We start from the raw sequence: 13,550 nt of genomic DNA on the forward strand, positions 1-13,550 counted from the left end.
CAAATGTATCAAAAGTGGAATTGGTTGTTTTCATCAGGTGTCTTGCTCAAATGGGGATGAGATGTCTGAGCAGAAGCTTCAGGGCAAGGCCCACCATATCCTCCTCCAATCAGGCAGTGCTGGTCTTCCTCTGAAATCAAATGTACAGGGGAAGATGTCCTGCCCAGCCAGCCAATCAAATCAGTAACCAGCAGCTCTTGCACTTGGCAGCACCATAGAGAAGGTGTTGCTGCTGCCGGAATGTCAACCAATATTGCAAGGACCAAGGTGTCAGCTAAGTGCTTTATTTGGAGGCAGCAGCATTTTTGGGTTGGGGCTGGGGACAGTGGGATTGGAAGCAAGAGCAGGGCATGGGGCAGGAAGGCTGAGCCTGGGCCTTCCAAACTAGAACTTAATTCAGGATGTCAGCAGCTTTCTGGTGCACTATCATCCTCCCAAATTAAGGTGCAATCTCTCCTCTGGAATTGAAAGATTCCACCTTAAGTATTGGAAATACATTGTAGTGAAGAGAAATTGACCAGTTAAATGTTTAGGCTGTCTTTAATCTTTTAACAGATATTGAAACATAATAACAGAGGAAAATAGCAAGTGCAGTAGACCCTTCAGCCCTTCAAGCCTGTTCTGCCATTCAATAAAATCATGGCTGATCATCCACCTCAGTACTCTGTTCCTGCCTTCACCCTTTAATCCCTTTAGCTCAAAGAAGTGTGAACTCATAGAGGTCTATAAAATCACAGGGAGCATGGATAGGCTAAATAGCCAAGGTATTTTGTCCCCAGGGTGGGGAGTCCAAAACTAGATCACATAGGTTTCAGGTGAGAGGGGAAAGATTTGAAAGGCACCTAAGGGGCAACTTTTTCACGCAGAGGATGGTGCATGTATGGAATGAGCTGCCAGAGGAAGTGGTGGAGGCTGGTACAATTACAACATTTAAAAGGCATCTGGATGGGTATATGAATAGGAAGGGTTGAGAGAGATATGGGCCAAGTGCTGGAAAATGGTACTAGATTTATTTAGGATATCTGGTTGGAATGGACAAGTTGGATTGAAGGGTCTGTTTCTGTGCTGTACACCTCTATGAATCTATGACTCTATAACTACATCCATGAATCTCCTTGAAAACATTCAACCTTTTGGCCTTAATCACGTTCTGTGCCAGAGAATGCTACAGGCTCACCACACTCTGGGTGAAGAAATTTCTCCTCATCTCAGTCCTAAATGCCTACCCACTGACCTTAAAATATGCCCTCTGATTCTGAGCCTAATGTGTTGGAAACCTGCAGTACATTAAAAACACATTAACAGTGCCTGTCTTTATTTTTATGCATGGTCTCAGAAAATAATAGAATATAAAAAACCTGAAAACATAAAATGACAGAAATATTAAGTTACGTCATTCGTCACATTGTGCCAAAATTTAGTGGGAATTTTGTGTCACTCTATAAGTTTGTCCTCATTGCTCAGTTTACCATTGCTTCCAAAATAGTTTCTAATTTACTAAACTTGACCATTATTCCATCACAGCTACATAGACCAGAGAACAATTGTGTGGCTGCTTAAGACTGATAATGATACATCACTTTCATTTAACCATCAGTCTAGGTTAGTAGCCACAGTCATCTGGGAAATAGCTTGGTTTGTTTTTTCTAGGTTGTGACAGCTTCTTCTTGGTGGTTTTGCCATCTTGGGTCACATTGGTGTCTTAAGGCAATTACTACTGGGGCTTCCACATCTATCTTATAGCCAATCCATTGGCCTTCTCCTTTGACCTTATTAGGAATTACCTGGAGGTGAAGTAAAGGAAGAAACTGGAGAATGAGCTGAACTTGTTATGACCCACCCTCACCATCTCCCTTCAGCCCTTTTTGAGTAGGAAACAACTGGCTACTTCTATGAAATGTTCTGTGAAGTGCCTGAAGCTGCAGTTAACCTTCTGTAGTGAAATGCCTGAAGCTGCAGTTAACCTTCTGTAGGGTTTTTCCAGAGGGAAAAGCCAGAAAAGAAAAAGTAGTAATACTTAGAAATGAATATACTGGAGATCTACTTTGAAGTGCACAAGCCGAATTAGAGCAATATGTATCATTTGCAGATTTTACTGAATTTTCCTTCTGTGTTATTCATGGCAATGGCCGGGATGACAATTTCAGCTACTTTGCTTATTATCAGTCAAGCTAAAACATCAGCCAAAGAGCTGTGAGGACCTGCCATTAACAGGTGCCTCCATCTGCAGGGCATCTGATTTCACTAATTATATTTCCATTACACAGATCCATAAATTTCCCACACTCTCTTCATATTTGTTAAAGGACAGGGTTCTTTTTGATAGGACCAATGCTCTAATAGGGGCTTCACTTGAGTAACCTGCCACTGTCATCAACAAATGTCACTGCTTGTAACTGCCTGCAAGGCTGAAGCTTAGATCTTATATGTGTGCTCCGAGCATCAGGAAAGACTTATGGACCAGATCAAAGCCCCTCAAAATATATTAAGAAGATAGCCTAGACTCTAACGTTTCCTATTTTAAAGGTAAGTGCCAGGCGTTGCATTCTGGATGTAACTCGATTGGTCAAACGATCATTCTTGAAGCAAAACACACTTTATTCATACACTACAGTTAAAATACAACAAAAGAAAGAAGAAATTGGAATAATTAACTGTATTGGAAAACTTAGCAGAATAATAGATTATTTAATGACTGAGAAGTAACTGTTCCAATGTAGTAACATCCCATAAACTCACCTTTGGCAGAGGCAAACTCAGTAAAATAGATAGTGTCTTGGGTATTTCTCCAGTCCAGGAGGACAAACATCAAGAGAAAACTCAGAGACAGTAGCAGGGAGAAATGTGCTGCAACTTCCAAACCCAAATGACCAGCAAAGACAACACTGTATTAAGGTGGTCAATTGTGAGGTGATAAATAATACTATAAGTCACAATTGTTTTTGAAAGCAGCATGAGACAGGAATCTTAGTAGCAGCAGTATGTGTCTACATCACTACCTGAAATCTAAGCAGTGCTATGATGAGATTGTCAATTCCAAAGTTGTGCAAAGCTCTGACAGCTGTGCAAGATCTTTTTCAAAGAATCATAACTTAAAATGGGCAAATACTTTTTCTTGAAAGAACAAAACATATAATTTTTTAAGGTAAATATCTTAGAATGCCTACAGTGTGGAAACAGACCCTTCGGCCCAACAAGTCCACACCAACTCTCAGAGCATCCCACCCAGAAGCATCCCCCTATAAACCCACCTAATCTACACATCCATGGACACGATGGGCAATTTAGCATGGCCAATCTACCTAGCCTGCACATCTTTGGACTGTGGGAGGAAACTGGAGCACCTGGAGGAAACGCACACAGACACGGGGAGAATGTGCAAACTCCACGCAGGCAGTCACCCGAGGGTGGAATTGAACACAGGCCCCTGGCCTGTGAAGCAGCAGTGCTAACCACCGAGCCACCGTGCCGCTCTTCTGTCTGCATACACACCCATACTTACTTAACCCTGTTGGAGGAGAGCAGACAATAGGTTAAGTGAATTTCTTTGTGTGAGGTGAAGGTGTTAAAGTGGCTGCTGTTTGAAACATAGGAACTTTTTTTAACATTCACATGAAGATGTCAAATTTATCAGCTTTGTGTTTTGAAAAATTTGCATCTTATGCAACAGACTTGGATTAATTTTTATCTTTAGCTTCTGCCTGGAGTAATCAAACAAATTTCATCTTGAAATACCCGAGCATTCCTCTTCAACAAGTGCTAACTTAGAAGTCAACTCCTTTCCAACTTAAGCCTTTCTTCACAAAAAAAATCTGGTACAACTGCTTCACTGTATCTTATTTATTTCTGAATTGAAGCTTGAACAATTGGCTACCTTTTTTGCCCACTGTCAATTAATTTAGCAGTACCAGTTGCCCAATTGTGAGAAATTAATGTGATCTCTCCATGCTACCTGAGTCACCCATCAAGAAGCAGTCATCCTTTCAGTCAATTGCACCGCAATCTGAACTTAAAGTGGTTCTGGACTCCAATATTTAGACTATTTCTTAAGCTATTGTGGCAATACTTCTGTGGAAGAGCAGGATATGCAGGAGTTGGAGATTTATCTTTTACAGTATGTCACAACATTGAAGAAAATAAATTTTCTTTTTAAAGTTAATTGAAGATTATTTCATGAGTTATGGCTCACTTACCTCCTAATGCAAAACCTCCATTGTAGCAGGGATTCTTAGCTTGCAATCATGTTGTATAGTCGATTGGTAGGGTTGGCAAATGACTGCATTGTGAACAAGGTTCTTAATCATCATTGGCCTGTCCATGTCAAATGCCAGATCAGTTTTCCGACAAATTTTGGCACAAATATAACAGAAAAATGGAGAATGCATTTATCTGATTAATAGTGTAGGCCTCAAAAGTTGGCCATTCTGGCAACTTCTGGCCTAACCACTGATTTTTGATTTTGTGGCATTTCACATTTTTGTTCTGGTTTAGAAAACGGTTGAAGGAAATACTGCTGTGCATTGAAGCATGCTTCTCCAAGAATGTGCAACACTAAAACCAAGCATGTAACAAGCCACAGCTGAATCTCAAAATTAGTGCTACAAGAAATCAGTGTACTTACAGTCTTATACATTAAAACTACTAACCAAACTTCTATTTGCTGAACAGCTTCAGTACGGGTATTTGAGGCACAGATTATTCTCTTTTTTGTGAAGCAACTCACAGGAAAGCACACAAAATACTTCTTGATAACTCAGCCTACTTCACTAGACTTCCTAATGTTCCAGCACAGTTAAATTTCATGATATGAGTAATAACCTTTGCCTTTGATGACCACTGGTGTGTGAAAATGTTCACCAAAACTTGACAAGTTGCTTCTTTGGAAATACTGATATAAAATTTCCTAATGTCGTGAGGAGATCATGAGGAGATCTCATGTCATGAACTCCATGTTGAGCAAAAAGTACTGAAGAGAGAAATTTTACTGTACATGTAGACTTTAAGCATGTGGTCCTCTTTAGAGTCCCTGGTATCCCTTTCAGTTTGCAGCAAGTCTGCAATGCTTAGGACTGCACAACCAAATGGTCGACGATACTGTGCGTTGCAAGTATTTTTCTTCTCTCCTGCAGCCATTCGACCTATAGTGCCACACCAGATAAACATATATATATTTTCAATTAATTGGCATGGAATATAAACAGTTTGAAATGATTAAATGTCCTTTGATTACAAAGAAAATTAACTTTACCCAGTCTTATAATGTGAACAATAATATATATATCCTTCCTGAGGTCACTGCTGCCCAAATCCTGAAAAAGACACTTAGAATCAGAGCGGATTATAACACCATTTTACAAGGTTTTGCTGAAATGCTATCTAGCTTTGGAGCTTCAGTTTTATACTGATGGTTTAAACAAGATCTGTATCAAATTAATCTTTTAGCTGAATTGAGTAATGCAATTCCTGATGGTCTACTATGTTCCTCAATAGAACCTTGAAATAGAAACATTGAAAATCATCTTAAGTGAATGAAACTGATTTTTTTTTTTTACTCAGTCACTTTGCTTTCCTTGAGCCACAAATTATTTGCAGCTGACATAGCAAGTCTACTTCCAGGACGACAATAACACTTTTATAATCCATTATAGGAGTCAAATTTATGATTTAAAGAAGTGAAATTGATCGCATAGGTATTTCATTTAATTTAAAAGGGAGAAGCATCATTGCAGCTGTTATATTTCATATCAGAATAAGTGGAAACCTGTGCTATCAATTGTGTGAATGGACCAGGAAAGGATTTTCAAAGTCTAACTTCTCTCCCTCCTTATAGTGACGGAAAGACCATGAGATATAGGAGCAGAAGTAGGCCATTTATTTTACTGAATCTAGAATTTAGGAAGAGGATGGAAAGGAAAGCAGGGTTGTGGTAAGGGTGAAGAGGGGGCCACAAGAGCCAGGTTGTGTTGGACACAGAAAAGAAGTTCAACGAGGAAGAACAAAGGTGAAGGCAAGGATAACAGAAAGGGAAAAGAGGACTGTGTAAGGGATAACTAAAAGGGAACAGCAAAAGCAAAAAGGAGATAAAAGAAAAGGGTGGTGGATTTTGCAAGAAACCAAAGGAAAGACAGATGTGGGCAGGGAGGCGAATGAGACGTGAAGGAGCAGCATTTTGGAACAGATCTTGTGTGAATTTTTTAGGTGTGACGCAGCCACACCATTTGTTTTGTGCTTGTATGATTTCTACTCCAATTTTCTTCATTTGGATTAGGCAATCCAAGCAGTCAGGGGTAAGAATTAACATTCCAAAATTTTAAGCAGTTGACAGGTCAGCAATGTAAGTGCACTAAGATATGAGATTTGTGACTTTCAGGCCAGCCTACTGGAGCTTTTACGGGCCCACAGAGATCTTTAAAGTCCTAAATTACGATGATCATTGAGACAGATGGTGAGCACAGACTGGGGAAAGTTGTGTTCAGCTAGTGACATGTAATGGAAAACATTGTTACTTGAAGCCTCCTCAAATATTTGAGGAAATGGAACAAGAATTTCACCTGAGATTTTTTTCCTGAAATTGGCACAAGAATGATCTGCCACTGGGTAATAGAATTACTTGGGACAGAGGGAAGGCTACATTATCCTAAAGATGCAGTTACAGAGCTGAGAATTCTCTTGTGAGTCATAACATAAAATGACATGATTGAAATAAAATCTCTTCACCAAATAATAAAAAGATACGTATTTATTTGTTAGTCCAAACAAAGAAGTAACAGAAATTGTATCAATAGTTCAAAAAGTTAAATTATAAACAATCACAATGCAGCATGTAAAATTAAAAATGTGCTATTTAAATTTACCTTTCCTTCATGAACATACCCAACGTACAGAAGATTTTTTCAGAGGTCTCCTTTTTGACAACTGTGCTTTCAATGATAACTAACATGTGCATGTCTCTGCTCAGCATAAATCATTGGTTATAACAGTGGGTAGGCTGGTTCACGTTTTAAGGCAAATGATTTTGTCTTCTGAAAAAGCTGATTATCCCATGTTTTTTTAAAAACCTGATATAAGAAGAGAAGATAATCCTGTACACAAATGAGGAGATGCAGTGCTGTCGAGGCAATGACATTAGACAAGCTATTAGGAGGTCCTAATATTCTTGGACATGGTTGAAGTCCCACAACAGGTGGACTTTAAATTCAATTAATTTTTTTTATATCTAGAATTTAAATCCAGTCTCAGTAATAGCGATGATGAAACCATTGCTGTTTATTGTAAAATCTAGCTGGCTTACTGATGCCCTGTGGGGAAGAAAATCTGCCATCCTTAGCTGGTATGGCTGGCACTAGATTTTAGACTGACAACAGTGGCTTGACCCTTAACTGCCCTCTGAAATGGTACAGTAAGCCACATCAATTGAAGGGAAATTAGAGGTGGACAACAAATATTGACTGACCAGTGACACCCACAGCCCATGAAAGAAAACTAATGTGAATTCGCCAAAACTACTTAACATCCGTTGCCAATGACCTTGATTTAACCTTTTTGAATTCACTTCCCCGAAAAGATGTAGAAAAATCACAAGCATAAAAATTAGTTTTCCCCTTAAACGGAGGACATCATGGGTCACATTACAAGTTTTCCACTTGAGCAGATGATTAGGTTTCAAAACAAATACAGCTTCAAGATCTACAGAAGAGGAATATAAAGTGATTTCTGCAATTTATCAAAAACATTGTACCAATAGCATTTATGTTAACTGATCAAACAAGTCAAAGTTAAACTACATGAATGTTTGTTCTGCTAGTTGCTTATCAGTGACATTAAGAGTTAACTGTAGACGTTATACTTACAATAAAGAGAGTGCATTGCCTTTCCATTCTCTCCGGAAATTTTGGCAATCCATTCTTATTCAATTTTACAAAAAATCTTTCACTGCAAGAAAATCAAGATAGCAATGAGGATTCATCATCTTTTGATGCACTATCTACAATTTTCGGCCTTACAATTTGGAATCATCGTGCCAGTTAGCCAACTGGAGGCAATCCACAATATTATACAAAGCCAGTATATAATTTCTCTGGATACAATATATTTAGCCCTGCTCAATAATTATATTTTATTATGATTATTATTTTAAAGGCCTCAAGTGCTTAAAATTCTCTTCTAGATTATATAATTTCTTGCCATGCAGGCAAGGAAACGGTGACCACATCCAACAGTATGCTTGCACACAATCATTGAATGACCAGATGACTTGCAGCCCATTACAGCTGAAGAGCAATTCAAATAGTCCCACTGCCCTGCCCTTTCCCCCTCCATTCCCCTGAAGTTGTTTTCTTCCCTCCAATTCCTTTTTGAAGTTTATAATTGATTCATATCTCAACATCCCTTTGGGCAATGCAGTTCAGATCACAACAATTTGCTCTGTATAAAGGATATGTTTTCTAATGCAGCCTTTGGTTCTTTTGCCAATCACCCAAACGTGGGTCCTCCAATTTTCAACCCTTCCAACATTGGAACCAGTTTCTCTTTGTGTACTGCTTAAAAACTGCTCATGACTTGAGTACCTCTGTCAAAGCTCCTCAACTTTGTGCTGAGGATTATAATGCTGGTTTCTCCTATCCCACATTCTGGTCACTCTTCTAGTAGACCTTGAAACAAAAATGTTCTTTGCATGAAGGAATGTCATATGTGTAAGAATGGCATGAGTTTGTAAAATGAAATACAATAAATTTTACAAAATGGAATAAAAATTAAAATAAAAAATAAAAAAAATAAAAAACTGTCAGTAAGCAAATAATTTTGCTGTACTTGAGAGGTTCAATAGAATTGTGAGTACAATGTAGTGTGCTAATGGCACCTCAAATAAATAGGTTGAATAGAATATTCATCCCCTCCAGCCTGCCCCATCATAGGAAATGATTTAGTTAATCTACCACAGGCCTCAATTCCTCTTTCCTGCCAGGTCCTCGTCACCATGAACTCCTCGATATTTCAAAAATTTATCTACCTCCACTTTAAATACTTTTAGTGATCTAACCTCCACAACACTCTGGGGTAGAGAATTCTTGACATTCACTAGACTCTGAGAAGAAATTCCTTTGTTCCTCAGTTTAAATGAATATCCTCTTATTCAATAATGGTGTTCCCTAGTTTGAGATTCTCCCACCAACAGAAACATCTCCTCATCATCTGCCCTGTTAAGTACCCTCAGGATCTGGTATGCTTCAATAAAATCATCCCTCGTTCTTCTAAACTCTAATGAATAAAAGTCTGTTTAGTTATTCTTGTTAATTCAACCACTTCAGCATTCAGCAATGAAGATGTGTTGTCAAAACAAGGAAGTTAAAACCTTTGTCAAACACGGTGGTGCTCAATTAAATGTAGAGTATGTTCCTTGACACTAATTAATGCAAGGTGGCTGATCTATATGCATCCAATTTAAAATATAGGTTTGTTTCTCAGGGAATTGAAAGCATTTTAATTTGTTTTGACACCTTCGAATATTGGTTTGAAGATGGGTGTTTTGGAAAGGAAAGATTAGACTCATATTTTAAAAGAAACCATGATAAACCTTCAAAATGTTCATCAATTTAATTTAGAATAATGGAATTTCTGGAAAATTGAAATGAAAACATAAAATAATGGAAACATCAATCCATTAACATCTAAAATGAGAAAGAATAATGTGTCAGGTCTCCTGATGAAGATGAACCATCTTTTTCACTTTCAGGAAGATGATAAACCTAAGGGAGTAGTTCCTGCATCTAGTTTTTATTTTAGTCGCACTCATTAAAATTCATATTTCTAAACTGTAACATATAAATGCCACAATTTTTTTGCAAATTCCATTAAACTGGTTCAGAAATTAAAATAAAATGCTCTGTAAAAGGTAAAAAGACAAGGCCAGACATTTTCCCCAAAGAGGAGAGAAAATCAAAAGGTGGAGTACTTTCAACCAGTCTTTTGTGCCTCCGAATAGACAGGGAAAAGCAGTTCTAAGAATTGGCCATCTGCTCACTTTGGTTGGTGAATAGCTTCTGTGGACCCAAAGGAGAAAATTAAATGTTCAAATTAACGCATGGAAAAACAAAGATTTAACCTGATAACTGGAAAAAATCTTTCAAAAAATACCCAGACATATTGCTAAAACAGCCCAGGACACAACAGTTTGGCATTTCCTGCATGGATCCAGCAAGATGCACATGCAATCTGGTCACAAATTACTTACATGGAATAAATGATTGCAAAATTTTTGGCAAGTAAGTTACACTCATTGTTTTAGTATTTTATGATTTATTGATTCTTCCACCCAGCTGTGCAAGGATACGAGATACTTCTGCTTTGCTTTTTCTATTCCTTTTTTTTAAGAAAAGGAACAGAATTTCTTATTGAGGATTGCCCTGATTTTTTCTGTATCATTAAATGGATTTTTATGGTATCAGTATCAGTCTCACGAAAATTAAAAATCTAGCACAATTGCCTGCTCTTAAGAACTGCATGACTAATGTACATGAATAATGGTGACTGAAATGAAACTTTAACTTCCATACTTAAAAAAGAAATGAAATAGGAGTTTACTAATTTCCTCTAGTCCTGATCGTTTATACTAATTTATGTTTGTTGCACATATCAGCAGTCTAACAACATTGGCCAATGGAGAAATTGCCTGGTCAACAAATTACTCCAGAAGCTTCAAAGAAAAAAACATTATAAAACAAGTATTTGTGTTAATTCTTTTAATTTACTTGACTAAGTACATAAAATTTGTTCTGCACATTCAACAAATACTGCAAAGTAAACCTCGCCATAAAATGTTTTATAAAGAAGCAATGGACTTAAATAAGAAAAGGTACGGAACTGTATCTCAGGAGTTCCAGAATAAGCTATTTATGCAATTATAAAATGAATGATATCCAGTTACAATATTCATTCATATCAATTTGCAGGAATTGAAGAGTCCAATCCCAAAGTCTTTCAGTAAAATAAAAGTCATTGCCTAATTTCTTCTTAAATCTCTCAATCCAAGGAATTGATGATATCACTGGATCCATTAAATTTACTTTTATTAATCAGTTCAAAACAATTGGTTCACAATATTCCTAAATTTGACCACTGTTTTAAGTTAATAGCCGTAATAACAAACTTCTAATAAAAACACTTAATTTTTTACGAGCTATAAAAATTTGAACAAATACCAGGCATTGTACATAATAACTGCTTTTTTTTTGGAAGTGTCATGCCCGGGAAGATATCACATTTGCAACTGTAATCAGACTGACAAGCTTATGTAAAGTTTTGAATTGAATCACAATGGGTGGCAACCACCCCTTGAAAAGGGACGTGACAAAACAACACTCCTTTGTCAAATTTACAACCTGTCATTATCAAAGCTAACCCCAAAATATAGTCAATGGATTTTGATGGTATGTAGTTTGCAGTGTAACAAAGAAAACCTAACAAGATCAGTTATCTAAAATTGTTCCAAAGAAGGGTCACTGGACTTGAAACATTAACTTTGGTTTCTCCCCACATATGCTGACAGACCAATTTCTGTTTTTGTTTCAGATTTCCAGATTTCCAGCATCTGCAGGTCTTTGTTTTAGTTACCTATAAATTATGTGTGAAAGACCATATTTTCCTTCCATTGAATATCAACAGCAGTTGATCATGTGGCTAAAACTGGGTCTGTGAAATCCTTTGGTGTCAAGAGCTCTACAAGAGACGTGGAGGTAGTTTATAGAATAATACTAACAAGACAACAGCTGCAGAGAAAGGCTGTGCTACCTTTGCCTTTCAAGAATAAAGAGACATAAAAGTCTTTTTAAGAGACTTTCCAGCCCCGATTCTGAAGCTATAACTCCATTTGTAAAGAAATTAGACCTCACAAGATAATATCATGACTGCCTGCTCAGCTGAGTAGTTGAACAGACTTCTCTTCAAAGGAACTCTGCAGTTCATTTGGATATCCAACCTGGCTATCTGAAATACAATTCCGAACGGCAAAAGAAAATACTGTATAATAACCGAAAGAACCACGGAAGCTGTTAATCAGACACAAAAACAGAAGTTGCTGGAAAAGTTCAGCAGGTCTGGCAGCATCTGTGAAAAGAAATAAGAGTTAAGTTTCAGGTCCGGTGACCGTTCCTCAAAACTGGGGAAGAGCCACCAGATGCGAAACATGCAACCTGATTTCTCTTCACAGATGCTGCCATATCTGCTGAGCTTTTCCAGCAACTTCTGTTTCTGTTAAAGAAAATATTGTCTTCTTTGATACTGAAGAGGCACAGTGGCTCAGTGGTTAGCACTACTGCCTCACAGTGCCAGGGACCTGGGTTCAACTTCAGCATTGGGTGACTGCTTGGGTGGAGATTGTATATTCTCCCTGTGTCTGTATGGGTTTTCTCCTGCACTCCCAAGGTATGCAGGTTAGGTGGACTGGCTATGCTAAATTGTCCCGTAAGTCCAGGAATGTGCAGTCTCGGTGGATGACCCCTGTGAAATATGGGATTAAGGGGATAGGTCTGGGTGGTATGCTCTTCAGAGAGTCCCAATAGACTTAACAGACTAAGGTGACACTTTCTGCTGTGTAAGGATGCCATCCTTTGATATGTTAACTATTACTTTGGTTTAACATTTGTAGAAATGTACGACCGTCATGAACTGCACCTTGAACAGCTCGAACAGTTCATCCACTTCACCAACACCTTCCACCCCAACCTTAAGTTCACCTGGACCATCTCTGATATCTCTCCCTCTCCTTCCTGGACCTCTCTGTTTCCATCTCTGGCAACCACGTGGAAACCGATATCCATTTCAAGCCCACCAACTCCCACAGCTACCTAGAATATACCTCCTCCCACCCACCTTCCTGCAAAAAATGCCATCCCCTATTCCCAATTCCTTCGCCTCTGCTGCATCTGCTTCCAGGATGAGGCATTCCACTCCCGAACATCTCAGATGTCCTCGTTTTTCGAGGACTGCAACGTCCCCACCTTGGTGGTCGAGAACGCCCTCGACCGTGCCTCCTGCATTTCCCGCAACTCATCCCTACACCCCTCCCCACAATAACAACCAAAACAGAATCCCCCTTGTCCTCACATACCACCCCACCAACCTCCGGATCCAATGCATCATCCTCCGACACTTCCGCCATCTGCAATCCGACCCCACCACCAAAGACATCTTTCCCTCCCCACCCTTATCTGCTTTCCGGAGGGACCACTCTCTCCGTGACTCTCTTGTCCACTCCACACTCCCCTCCAGCCCCACCACACCCGGCACTTTTCCCTGCAACCGCAGGAAGTGCTACACCTGCCCCCATACCTCCTCCCTCACCCCCATCCCAGGCCCCAAGAAGACCTTCCACATCAAGCAGATGTTCACCTGCACATCTGCTAATGTGGTATACTGTATCCGCTGTTCCCGTTGTGGCCTCCTCTACATCAGGGAAACCAAGCGGAGGCTTGGGGACCGCTTTGCGGAACACCTACGCTCGGTTCGCAATAAACAACTGCACCTCCCAGTCGCGAACCATTTCAACTCCCCCT

At 39.0% G+C, this 13,550-nt stretch overlaps 1 protein-coding gene across 5 annotated transcripts in view; it reads right to left on the bottom strand.

Moving 5' to 3' along the window:
- LOC109917580 (dedicator of cytokinesis protein 4) overlaps positions 1-13,550 on the bottom strand; it is a 410,977-nt gene that overhangs the window by 210,228 nt on the left and 187,199 nt on the right. For all 5 annotated transcript variants that reach the window (XM_048607674.1, XM_048607672.1, XM_048607673.1 and 2 more), the window contains exons 9-11: positions 7,851-7,932; positions 5,249-5,309; positions 4,991-5,138 (exon numbers count right to left, since the gene is read on the bottom strand). In XM_048607674.1, the coding sequence (XP_048463631.1) occupies positions 4,991-5,138; positions 5,249-5,309; positions 7,851-7,932 (291 nt within the window). The remainder of the gene's footprint in view (positions 1-4,990; positions 5,139-5,248; positions 5,310-7,850; positions 7,933-13,550) is intronic.

Source organism: Rhincodon typus, chromosome 18, assembly GCF_021869965.1.
Source record: "Rhincodon typus isolate 14 chromosome 18, sRhiTyp1.1, whole genome shotgun sequence".
Lineage (NCBI taxonomy): Eukaryota > Metazoa > Chordata > Chondrichthyes > Orectolobiformes > Rhincodontidae > Rhincodon > Rhincodon typus.